The following is a 13,734-nucleotide window of genomic DNA, read 5'->3' as shown; positions in this document are numbered from 1 at the left end:
TCCATTTTGCATTGAAAAGATGTAACAGGTCCAGGATATTTCATAGCTGAAGGCTTTCAAAATGTGTATTTATTCAAGATTTCGTTTTCTTTTTTTTTTTGCTTTTAGCTGCTCAACGCTCACTGACCCTCTCTGTGTTAATGAAAAACTCACAATGCTACTAGATTTTTAGCAGTACTACTGTACAACAAAGTAGGTCAGCGCTGAAAGCTTGCCGAGTAGAGAATAGGTAAAGCTAACACGCTGAGAAAACACTCCAAACCATGAAGGAATTCTGAACAAAGAGACAACCTCTGAAAGTCTAAATGAGGACTTTTAACTTTTATGATCTCAATTGATTTGATGTTTAATGGATTGTTATGTTTATTAAGCCCTGCAGATATGCAGAGATTATGGATGCATTAATTGAAGTAAGTGAGAATAACGATGACTTGATTTGCTCTATTAATCGACTCCTGTGTTTACCGTTCTAATTTGTGATATTTTCCTAATGGTTTCCCTCTCGTGTAGAGGAAAATAATCATCCAACCATCCCTGATTAAATTGCCACACTAATAAATTGCTGGAATGGCGTTTGTCTTTCTGTGTTAAAATGTGCTTTAATGTGCACACTGCACCACATGTTCTATCAGCCAAAGCAGGACGTTGTTTTTTTCCCATACAGTTTGTACAATTATAAAATAGCATACTATTGTTGCAGACGGTGTAGAAAAATCCTTTTTGGAAACAGTTTCGTGCGGCAACACGTAGTGTTGCATTACGTCAGGCGACGGGCATCAAACTGTAACTTTGAAAAGCTATTGCCATTTCCTTTGAGCATTGCAATGTGTTTTTTAGTATGCATGCTGACTTTTTTCAGTACTTAAGTTTGTGACTTGAGTGTATGAACACAAATACTTGAAGCTTCCTTATATTTAGTATGTACTATTGGAATTGGGATGCAGCTTGTGGCTGCAATATATTCACCTAGAGGTCACGTGAAAACACCAATACCTCACTGCCTTGTGCCAAGTTAGATTGTGCACCTTCTGTGGTCTTGTTTCTCCTCTGTCCACCCTCTGTCAGTCGCCTATGGGTGGAAAACCCAAGGAGAAATGAGGCAGTCATGAGCCCTAAAGAAAGCGGTGCACTACAGCTATCTGTATCTGCATAGGCTGCAGACACACACACACACACACACACACACACCTCGTACCCAGCAAGGACACAGCAGGAATGCACTTTTCCGTGTCTCTGTGATCGAGAGAGAGAGATAGATTTGCCCTCCCACTCATCCTTCTGTCACAGAGTGGTGTCGCACTAAATGTCCTCCCCCTTACGGTACAGTCACACATCACTCACACCGTCCTGCTCGACTCCCTCCCCCACTGAGAGGACAAATACTATTCCTCTCTACCCCCGTGCAACACACACACACACACACACACACACACACACACACACACACACACCTGTCCCTGCTCTCACCTGCATACATCTCCCCTCTGCTGTCTCTCCCCTTCTGTTCCCTCGGTTTCCAGCTCAGCAGCTCTCACATTCCTTTCACCCCTTCCTCGCTTTTCTTCCTCACCTCTCTTCCTCTTCATTAATCTATTCTCTCTGATTCACTCTGCACGCTGTGATTTGCAGTTTCAGAAACAAGTGATATGTTTGAATCTCAGTGTTTATATATGAGGCAATGTATGCATTAGGAAAGGGGTCTTGCTTCAGCAGCTATAATAGCCCTTTTCCCCGGCTACAATGTTGATCACTCACACACACACACACACACACACACACACACACACACACACACACACACACACACACACACACACTCACCAACAAACGTCGGCACTGAAGTGGAGAGTAGAGAGAGCTGACCCTTGTTTGAAAGCTTAAAAACAGAATCAGCTCTTTTCCTTTTTACGGATTTTACTTCCTTCCTTGCCTTGAAAGATCACAGCGATGTGTGTTTCTGTGTGTGTGTGTGTGTGCATATGTTTTAAAACAGCTCACTCATTTCCTCTATAAGCCGAGCTCTGTCCTTTAGCAATTGAAAATGAATGTATTGTCACTACAAGCGTGGAAAAATGGATTATGATTTAAATGTTGCTCTAAAATATCTGCCTTCTCATATGTGTGTGTGTGTGTGAAAGTTATTGTACCTAATATGATGCCGTTGGGGTTCGTGGGCGGCTGCCAAACCACCCTAATGGATGACAACCGAACTTCTGGAAACACCATCCTGACAGGGGGGCCTGGGACTGGAGAGAAAAATAGAGAAGGGAGTTGGCAGCAGAATGAAACAGTAATAATATACAAAGAGCAGGAGAAAAAAAAAAGCACAAAAGGACTCCTTGAATACTGTCATGAGAAAGAGAATATCTCAACATCAAGAGCTTGTACTCTAATAAGTTAGAATGGCGGTAACGAGTCACGCAAATGTGTGCATATGCTCTCTACACACACACACACACACACACATATATATAGTGTCTGATACATTTTTAAGAGGCACTACTAAAAGATGCGAAATAGAAAATGTAATTTTCTCTCAGCCTCACACCGCTCCTGATAAAAGTACATGTTCCACACCACCAAAGACATGTCAGCGCGAGTGTGAGTGTGTGTACAGTATGTGTATGTGTGTGACTGACAGACAGGATGGAGGTTCATTATACATTGCCGGGAATTGACTTCCCCGTTCTTGTTTCATCCTAAAATGAGAAAAACTTTTCAAACGTGACACTGTTTGATAGAGGATGAGGTGTGAGTGTGCCTTCCTGTGTGTGTGTGTGTGTGTGTTTCAATATTCAAGGAGACCAGACCAGGTTGCTGCCATGGTCGTTACTGAGGAGATCTGCACACATGGCGCACAAACACACAATGTGTTCTCCATGTCTGGGCTGTGGAAGGGGTCTGAGGGGTGAGCTGAACCCAGTGGATGATCAGTGAAGTGAGGGAAAGACTGCTGGCTGTGCTGACAACAGGGATGGGAAGGGTAAAAAAAGAAACAGCTACAGAGGTGAGGAAAAAAAAGGCAAAGGTGTTGAGCAAAGTGCTGGATAGAAAGGTCAGTGATCAGACCGAGACGGAGAGAGAGAGAGATCCTACCATCTTCTTTGGTTCTGAGCAGTATGGGGTTGCTCTGTGGGCCGTCACCCATCCGTGTGTACGCCAGCACCTCCAGCACGTACACCGAGTATTTTTGGAGAGCCCCGAGCAGCAGCGTTACACTCCCCTCTCCAACTACCACCTGAACACTGGGGGGTTCTTCTGAATCCTTCTCGCTGTACAACACCTGGACACAGACGCACACAAACAGGCATACACGTCACACAAGTGATCGCATTTTCATAAATCGATCAAATATGTAGAGTTAGATCCTGCAATTTACGCTCTTGTAAGGACTGCTTGTCTATTTTTTAAAATAAATTTACAGCAGGTTTAGTCGCCGACTCTCTCGATACTTTCAGACTGTTGCACTCAGTCCCAAGCCTTCTTCCTACAATCTTTGAAACTGCTATAATCAATATTATAGTATTACAGTGGAAAGATTATATAGAGATCAACATCTGTCCAGATCAAATTATCAGTGGAGGATATTATAAACCATATCTGTCTGTTTTTAGTGTAAAAGCTCTAAAGACTTTCACAGTATATCAGTGTTTTGTTGATGCTGCCCGAATGTGGCACAGAAATCAGTTATTGCAGGTTTAAAAAAGGTCCAAGGAACATATTGTTTAATATTTAAAGGAAGCACAGAAATGTCCCATAACAGCTGGGAAATGAAGGTTTTAGTCAAACATGATGTGTAAAAAGTGTATTTGTTTGGGACTTTCAGCGGCACATTTGGTGTGCTAGAGAATATTTAATCAAACAAATCAATCAACAGAGCTGTGTATGAGGAATTGAATTAAAACACAGTGCCCATGGCCATCACCATCAAGTCAAGTCAACTTTATTTTATATAGCCCAAAATCACACATACGCCTCAAAGGGCTTTACAGCCTGCACAGCAGAGAGCATCATAATGAAGGAACATGTCAGCCAGTGTAACAGTTGGACTAATAATGTGTTTGGGACAATGGAGGTGTGCTGCACCGAGGACTAGGCCACATTAAGCTTTTGATACAGAATCAATGCCTGTTAGTTTTGGTATTTTCATGGGATTTGTTGACAATAAGAAAAAACTACTACCAGTAAAAAAAACAAATCGGCACACAGTGCTCTTTCACTGGCAACATGATTATGTGTCAAAAGAGAAGCGTGCTTTCTTGCTCGTTCTCTCTCAGTTTTATTCATGTTGATAAATTCCCTGCCACATTTGGTTTTGAAGGGAAATGCCGGTTCTTAAGTGTCTAAAAACAGAAATCGTCATGAGGAGAGCGTGGCAGGACTGCAGGAGGCAGGAGAACTATTCAACATCTACTAAGGGATGGGAGGTGTTGAAGAGCTACTGCTGGCGGCCACTTCTCACCTATTAACATGGTAGGCATACTGCGCAGCGTGATCCTCAGGAGAGAACAAGAAAACACACACAGATGGGGAGTGTGTGTTGTGCTCTGGGCATGGTGGATAATATGACCTGAATTCTACACAACATTTCTAAAATACTGGATGGTGCCGGCTCATATCACACATGTACAGCCTGTTTCTTCAGTACATTTATGTATTTATAACACAACCATGTCCATGCAAATGAAGATGCATTTCCTTCTTTTTAACGCTTTCTTTTGCTATGTTTTGTTTGGGGTGGTGATTAAGAGCTATACTCAATGCCAGATTTATATTAGCGAAATATTTTGCAGGTGCTTTCTCCATGTTAAATTCCTTTCTAAGGATGTTGAGGGGTGCTACATATATGCAACTGCACCAGAAAAGCTGTATTGCAAAAATACAGAGAACTGGTAGGTGTCTTCTATTTATTTTAAAATAAAACAAGGAAGTGGAGTGCATTATAATATCCTGTGGAGGGTGTGCGTGGGAGTGTAAAAGGAGAATTGTGACTGCCAGTGAGTGGTGCACTTAGGTAAAAATTGACTGCACCTGGCATTTCACCATCAACAGCATTTATCTAGCCTTTTCTTACAAACCTGAACATAAGAATATGTTAACTACGTCACTATCAGGGAGCTCCAGCAAGACAGTGTTCTCTGACTTAGTACGGAAATACAAGAAAATTTGGCAGACGTGTATAGATTGTAAACTGTGCTGCTTAAGTGGGTCACAAGTCTGGACTTAAATACTAATGCAGGATCTACAAAGCATATTCACACCATGCATGTATACACAACAAATATGCTTCTCTTGCCTCAGCTGCAAGTTTTTTTTTCAAACAAACAAAGCACTTCCCAAAAACCATCAGGCTTTATGGATTATTGTCCATTTTTCATAAATGAATAATCCAGCTATTGTTTCTACTACAGCATGACACAAAAACTGCTGTTTTATGAAAGGGTATTAAACATTAAAGCCTCTCTCATATGTATGTGCACAGTTACACACACACACACACACACACACTCCCCCAGACATACTAACTGAGGCGGGGTGCTTTTAGAAGCAGTTCTGTAGGAAGAACAAAATGGAGCAGTTACAGGCTTTTACGTCATATTCGGCTTATATTGGATGTTATTGTGTGCATATCTTTGTGCATCTCTTTGTGTGTGTGCGTGTGAAAGTGTGTGAAGGTGTTGGAGGAAGTGATAATGGGCTGAGGGGGTCAGGGTGGGATTGTGTGTGTGTGTGTGTGTGTTTGTGTGTTTTATACACCTTGTATCCAAGTATGACTCCATTCTTCTGTGCCTGAGGGAGAGCAGACCATTTGAGCAGGATCCTGGTGGAACTCACTGCCTCAGCAGTCACATTCATCGGAGACCCAGATGGAACTAGAGAGCACAAACACACACATTCCTACATTACCAACAGTGGACTATCCCTCTACCCTGACCATGTAAGGACCACTATTTCTAGTCATGTTGAAAAATAGTATTTTTACGATCCTTTTTAAATAACAATACAAAATATTTTCACACAGGACTGACACAATGAGCTGATGAAAATACTAGACAACACAGCAACCTATATTATGTGCAGCAACAAAATAGAATTATAATTATTAATGCGAAATAGTGAGCAAAATCACCCAGATATGTGCTCAAATAGGAGTTTTTAAGCAGAATAATAGTTTGCGGAACCCAGTATGACATAAACAAAACTGATTAATTAAAGTATGAATAATTTGCATGACGCAACAGTGAAAACCCTGCTGGTGCCACTTTACTACTGGAGACATGAGCCGAGTTTGTGAGAATATGAGAGACAAACACGAAACAATCACTCAATAAACAGAATCCCACTGTGTCAACAAAGACGGCAAAAAGAAAAAAACAACCTTCGATGCCTGCAGTCATTTACCACTGATGAACAAAATTGATATTAGATATGACAAAACATTTCTCCGCTGTTTCCATCAGGTTATATATTTTCATCCGTAGCACACCAATTTCTTCTTCAGACAACTTGGATCAAAAACAACCTCAGTGTGACAGAAGGTTTGTCAAAGGCTCATGACCTATGTGACATATTGACCTTTTGAGCGACTTTGTTTTGTGTTATTTTATTTGTATTTTTTATCATCACATACATACAGGAGATTCATCATCTGCATTCAACCCATCCTAAGCATTTAGGGAGCTATAAAGCGCCCGGGGATTCTGACATGTGACTGAGACTGAAACTTTTCATTGCCCCGATGAAAAACAACGTTAAAGTGGAATGTTGAATTTGGTGGAAAAAAACAGGCTTTGTGGACGGGACTAGAGGCTCTCCTTAACTGCTGTACTTCAGTCGGATTGAACATCACACTGTCCCATGAGACACAGTGTAAAGATACATATTTATTCAGGAGTTGAGGAATACAAGTTAGTTATTCTACATGAACCTTTCATCCCAATACTGTGCATACAATGTTATTTGGGAGTGTGTGTGTGTTCAGAGCTGCTTGAGATTGATGCGAGTGTGCGGTCAAGATTTCAAATTCACAACAACCAACACAATTTACATTTGAATACAGAGGGGCTTGAAGGGCAGTACTGCTTTAAAGCACGACCAACAGTGGACCTACAAAATGTCCCCTGACAGCTCGCCGGTCCACTGTTGGTGAATGTGTAACGCCATCCAACCCTCCCCCTCCCCCTCCCTCTCTCCGTCAATCTTCCCCTCACTGAAATAGAGGGAGAGTGTAGAGGGCAGAGAGAGGTGGCAGGATGAAGGGAGACTCAGGGGTGGTAATTGTGCACTTTATTCCTCATCCATTCACTTCTTATACCCGGCTAATACGATATTGGACAGGCAGCTCTGCTGGACACTTGCAAACAGGAAACAGGAGTGATTGAGGTCTGTGTTTGTACCAGATTCTGCAGTGAGTGCGGCGACAGTGTCGCTCCACGGTCCAGGTCCTATGGAGTTGTAAGCCTGTATCTGAACCTGGTACTGGGTCCAGGGATTCAGGCCCTCTACTGTGGTCTCCCTGGTCCCCCCTGCTGGCTCCACATCCTCTGTCCTGTCCTCCCCCTGGCCGTCTGTCCTCCACAGTCTGAGCCGGTACCCCACAGTCTCTGGACTGCTGTTGTACTCGGACTCTGGAAGAGGCTGGAGGGTAACAAAAGAGCAGATTAAAGAGAGGTCATTCCTGTTTTTGTGTTTTTTTAGTGACTATGTTTAGTTTACTGTCATGTTTGCCATACTTTACAGTTAGAACTGTGTGTATTAACTGCTATATATGGTCATGTTGTCAGATAATGTTATCTGCCGCATCCTAAACCTGGTGAGAACAGACAGCACAGTTAAAGGGGCACTCCAAATTATCCTTATTTTTTAAGTTGTTAAGGATAAGACTGAAAATAAACTAAGACTTGGAAGATATCTGCTATTTTTACGATAATTTCAGAGGCAGATTATTTTTTAATAATGTAAACCGTGTTCCACAAAAGCTTAATAAATGAAGACCAGTGTGCCAATACTGATCCGTGTCTTATAATTTATCAGCACTTGACCACTCGGTGCCATCCTTTCACTCTGTGAATTTAATTAATTTTGACTGTGATTGATGAAATAAGAACTATCTATACAGAGAAAGAGCTGAAAAGGATGATTGAGCGAGAAACCAATTTTGGTAAAATTATAATTTGGTTAACATACTTGCTTGTTGCTCTATGAAGACACAGTTCCTCATAAGTAACATGGAGCGATAACCCGCCTGTACTTATGAGAAATATAAAATACGACAACAGGTCCTTAGCGGAGCGGAAAAATACAATACACACACAACCAAAAAGACACACATACAGCACATTCATAAACTGTATTCATCCGATACATGCTCAGATACTCTGACACACGTACAGTACAACCCTAAAAAAATCATCTGTTATTAATTTTATACTTAAAAACACATCAAGACGGTGTGGGTGTGGTTTGATCAGATTTGGTTGAAAGCCACCAGGCAACAAAAGCAAACTAATTGATCAAATAAACTTTCATTGTTTGACAGAAATATGTGACACAACCTTTTTCCAGCAGGGCCCCGCCCACTTCAAACCAGTGCAAAAAGCAAGGACAAAAACAAAAATGTTAATGCGAAATAACCAAAACTGCTTTAACTTTGTCAGAAAATGTTGGGATCATGTATAACTCATCGTAACAAGCTGACTAAGAAAATAGGTTTTTAACGGCCTCTAAAATAAAGCCTCAATGAGATGAACCTTTTGAACTTTGGTGCCCTGCAGTGGCAGCATCAAAACATACCCAGGTTGGAGTTGGGTCCTGACAACACGAGTGGAATATCAAGTTTAGATCCTCACAATGTAATATAAACAAAGACACACACACACACACACACACATATGAAAAGGCATTACGTAGCTCTAAAGAATATGGTTATTTATGTGACATGTCTAAATTTAAAGTACATCCTAAAAGCCTTTTACTGTCTTCTCCCCTTTGACATTCCATCCCCTGATCTTCCTCTCTCCATCACCCTCTTTTCCCTGTTTTATTCACACTCTGTCATCCTCTCTTCGCTTCCGCTCTCATTTCCTGTCACCCTCCCTTCTTCTGCTGTCCATACTTTTTCTCTGTCACGTCATCCTCCCTATTCTGCCCGTGAACCTCCACGCCATTATGCATTGCAGGCAAAACCACCTATTATTCAGTGCCCTAAAATCACATTAGTGAGAAGTTCAGTCCGTCCGCAACATATAATTCCACAGAAGATTTTCACCAACATTGTACAGTGGTTGCTCTGTGCTGCGCTGCAGATAAGGAAGTGAAACACCCAGTTATTTTAAATACCCCAGTGATTTAGCTCAGCTTAGCATTTAGGAGCTATAATACAGAATGTCACATTAGCTTTATTGCCCTTAATATGCAGCTTAGAATAATAGCCTTAGCTAAAACCATTGTGATGGTTTCATTACAGCAGAAAAGCTAGCAAAGCTCAGACTGGGTGCTAACATGCAGGTAAAATCCCATTAGCATGCTGCACAGGTAGCCCATAGCGCTTCAGTGTCTGTGTCTGATTTGACAGGCTCTTTTTCTCATTCCAACTCTTAAATGGAAAAATACTCTGCTCTTCATTTATGTTATAATAGAAGAGCAGATGGGGGGAGTAAAAGAGAGAGGGAGGGAAAGAGGGACAGACGAAGAGCAGGAACAAGAGTAAATAAGAAAAGACAGTAAAGACAAAATTGCATTGCAGTTTGTGCTGCTAGCAGTCCGCGCGGTGAATGGAAAATCTGACAGATTAGCGTTAGCACTGATAACAAGGAGAGACACTGATTATAGTCAGCCACTCAACCTGTTCAGTCCTGCTGCTAGTGAGTGCACACGCACGCACACATGCACTGATATTACAATAAGAGCAAATACACAGATATGCAGAGCAAAGAGAATCCTCATGAGTCAAATTAGCACTATTTGAATGACCGTAAAGGGGCAGAGAGAGGCTTAACTGTTTTAAAGAGGTAAGTGTGTCTCTATGCGTGTTCATGTGTTTCAGTACCTTCCAGTTGAAGCGCAGGCTGGTCTGTGTGGCAGACAGCAGGGTGAGGTTAGAGGGGTGTGTGTCAGGGGCAGCCTGCAGGGTTTGAATCAGCCTGGAGGGGGCGCTCATGGCACTGGAGCCGACAATGTTCACCTGCCGCATCCTGAACCTGGTGAGAGCAGAGAGCACAGTTAGAGGGACACTGCACTGATTTTAGTTTAGTTCATTTGTCATGAGGAGTACTACTCATCCAGTGATAACGGTTGCATGATGTCTACTGGAGGGTGACCTCCAACATTGAAAAAAAGAACACCCTAATGATGTCACAGTGACTTTATCAGGGTGTAGCCTCTCGAGGTTTGGAGACTTTCTAACAAAAAGCATACGTTACACACTGGGGTTGGGGAGTTTAAAATATGTGGGTGTTTACCAGACAGGGAAGGTCTAACAAAAAGATGATATTGAGCTGCATTGTGGGTAATGTAGGATCCAGTGTTTTTAGAGCTCGACCGAAACTAGCCTCTGCTGTTTATATTTCGACATTTCTTCTTAAATCTGTCTCTTTTGAGTCCACCAACTTCATGACAGTACAATACTAAATCGCTGGATTACCTGTCAGGACACATAATGACAAAACAATTCAGTTCATAATAGACAGGTCTGAAGCTGAACATGGGGGTGAGGTTTTTAATATTCTAATATCTAATGTCTAATATTGTTAACTGACTAACAGAGTTGCTGTAGAAGCAGATACTTTATAGGCATACAATTGCGAGAGATCGCTTGACCCAATAACATAGTGTAGTGCATTCAATCAAAATATCATAGGACATGTCAACCGGACGACCAGACTTCACAGTTAGAGTGAAGAAAAACTATTTTAGACCTTTCAGGGCATTTGTTATACTCATGTTATTTGCTTCACAACTGCAACACATTTTACTAGATGGCATCCTTCAGCTGGAACTCTCCACCAGAGAATTTCTGAAAAGGCCACTGGCACATTGTTAAGATGTCTGAGAAAAAGAGATATAACCAAACAGACTCGGTGACAAACCCACACACACACACATGCAGCCACGAGGGAGCATTTGTTACTTTCGTAACTTCTAAATGCAGCCGTGCTTCGGTGTGGGGTGTGAGTGATAAAACGTGTGAGAGTGCAGACTGCATGTGAGAGACTACATCTGTGAGTTCTGGCTCCTGTACAGGGAGGTAGAAAGCAGGGTGTAAAGAGGGACTTAAAGCGGGGGATATGAAACACAGACAAGTGCATCACTTCATCTAATGTCCCAACGGTGTCGCCTGTGACAACATAATCCCTGTGAGTGTACATCGTGTGCACACACACACACACAGACAGATAGACTGATACATGCAGGAGAGAGAGAGAGAGAGAGAGAGAGAGAGAGAGAGAGAGAGAGAGAGAGAGAGAGAGAGAGAGAGAGAGAGAGAGAGAGAGAGAGAGAGAGAGAGAGAGAGAGATGCTGCTGTTCAGTGTGACAATAGATCACGTTTATAAACTGCAGGCTCTTCACGGCCCTTGAGCAGGGATTAAAGACACTCCTCTCTCCTCTATTTCCTCCTCTCCTTGTCTCTTCCCCTCTTTAATGCTCTCTGTTGCCCTTCCCACTGTCTCATCACCTTCTCCCCTGCCCTCATCCCCCCCCTCTTCCCTCTAGCAAGTTGCGGGAGGGTAATAAGGATCTGCATGCAGCAGCTGTGAAGGTGCTGACAAACAGAAAAGTCTCAGATGGAACTGTCTCTCTGTGAGTCTGTGTGATTTATCTAACTTCACCTGAGTCTTGCAATGCTGCAGAAACTGGCGGAGAGTGAGATGTGTGTGAGTGAGTTTGTGTGTGTGGTAAACTATGTTCTTGTGCAGGCGGTGGATGTTTGCTGCTCACCTGTACTGGGTGAACGGTGTGAGGTCAGGTATCTCCAGCGTGTCTGCATCGGGCCGGTTATCTTTCTCGTAGACAACTCCCCACACCTCTTCCTTTCCATCCTCCTTGATTACCTGTTCGTTAAAAGGACATAGTCATGTCACAAAATGTTTTTCCTCCAGTTGCGTTTCAGAATCAGCAGCGAGTCAGAAAAGCACACGTGCACAAACGTGGACACACACACCTGGCCTTCTACGATCCATCGTGATATGGCGGTCTTGCCATCACGACCGCGGCGGAACCGGAGTGTTGCGGTGCGAGGGCTGATGTTGGAGATGACTAAATTAGATGGTGCACCAGGAAGTTCTGCAGAGAGAAAAACAGAAGGAGTACTGCTTTACTCAAAGCTATCAAGAACAGCAAAGAATGTTGCTCTCATGCAGCTCGTACTGTATTCTTACAAGTACATAAAAGATCTATTGACCAAAACCCGCGGGATCGTTGCGCTCATATTAATGTTTTTTGTGATATTTCAATAGTGAGTTAGAAATCCTTTGAAATAAAGTAATTGCTGGTGCTGCAGCAACGATTAACAATAACAATTTATTTGCAAAAAAGAATAGAAACAAATGAAAGTGCTTTGTTCAAGTAGAAAAAGACTGGAGCATCACAGCATGGAGAATTATTTCAAAGGAATGGATCAAAAGAAATTAATGAAAGACAAAATATTGCTTTTATAAAAAAACAATGGTCAGAACTGCAACATATCTCATCTTTAATACATGTGCAATAACATTTATAATAGGAAGAGAAGAATTAGGAAATCATGTCGCCAATAAAGCCTTTAAGTAAGAGTGAGTCAAGGCTTTGCTTCCGGCCCTTTTTTTAAATATGTCTATGTGCTCATGCAATAAAATACAAGTTGGGTCACAGAAAGAAAAACGTTAATTCCACTAAACTAAAACGCAGGCGCGTATGCTGCCGCTGTACGTCTCTCTTGGTCAGAGCAATTTAATTAATATTTCTAAGGTCGACAACACAATACAGAGTGATAAATCTGCACACCAGTGGAGGCGAGAGGTGAATTAAATGCACAGTTCACTAAAGTCCATTTAAGGCCTATAAATGTCTGAGTAGGCTGCAAGCCTCATAAATTATATTTGACCCATTCTTATTCTAACATTGTTCCATCTCCATTCAATTAATGAGTGACAGGAAAAGTGCGATGTGGCTGACCAGTGGTGGCTGCCTGAACGGCACAACCGCTCTGGACGGAAAGGCGAAGCTGAAAACTAGTGAGGGCTTGGCTGAGAAATCTAGTAAACCCAATACACCTCAAGTATACACATACACAGAGCTGACAGACAGCTCCTTTATGTGTCAGGTGTAACATATCTTTGTATCTTACAGTTTCCTTCCTCCCAAAGACAACATTTGTTATACTTTATATATTTAAAAATACATTTGATATATTAAAATGTAGAATCAGTAGAAACATCTTTTTCATGAGGATAAGTTGTTTAGGAGAAATAACTACACTGTGACTAGCTTCACTAACTGGCAGATGGTACAAACAGTATAAATAATTCAGCCTGGTCTCACTACCAGGAGGTCAAATACAGACGCGTGGCGTTTTGTTATTCAGTCTGTCTACTGTTATATTTAGATTAGATTATTTTCTATATCGTGTTTTTGCATTGTCCCCGTTGCTGCTGTGAGACTAACAAAGGATTATTTTATCTCAACCACGTTAACCATGCGAGAACCTTCAGGTTTTTTCGAGATACTACGCTAAAGGCTGCCCCCCATGGGAGCGGT

The 13,734-nt window shown here is 42.0% G+C and overlaps 1 protein-coding gene across 1 annotated transcript in view; it reads right to left on the bottom strand.

The window, feature by feature from the left end:
- LOC142950103 (protein sidekick-1-like) overlaps positions 1 to 13,734 on the bottom strand; it is a 138,640-nt gene that overhangs the window by 23,788 nt on the left and 101,118 nt on the right. Inside the window, exons 25-31 of the mRNA XM_076092002.1 lie at positions 12,161 to 12,282; positions 11,938 to 12,050; positions 10,049 to 10,199; positions 7,398 to 7,638; positions 5,758 to 5,873; positions 3,097 to 3,283; positions 2,148 to 2,246 (exon numbers count right to left, since the gene is read on the bottom strand). Coding sequence (XP_075948117.1) covers positions 2,148 to 2,246; positions 3,097 to 3,283; positions 5,758 to 5,873; positions 7,398 to 7,638; positions 10,049 to 10,199; positions 11,938 to 12,050; positions 12,161 to 12,282 — 1,029 coding nt within the window. The remainder of the gene's footprint in view (positions 1 to 2,147; positions 2,247 to 3,096; positions 3,284 to 5,757; positions 5,874 to 7,397; positions 7,639 to 10,048; positions 10,200 to 11,937; positions 12,051 to 12,160; positions 12,283 to 13,734) is intronic.

This window comes from Anarhichas minor, unplaced genomic scaffold, assembly GCF_050575085.1.
Source record: "Anarhichas minor isolate MPS153535 unplaced genomic scaffold, ASM5057508v1 ptg000014l, whole genome shotgun sequence".
Taxonomy (NCBI): domain Eukaryota; kingdom Metazoa; phylum Chordata; class Actinopteri; order Perciformes; family Anarhichadidae; genus Anarhichas; species Anarhichas minor.
Note: the sequence above shows the minus strand (reverse complement) of the source record. Positions and strands in the feature narration are given on the sequence as shown.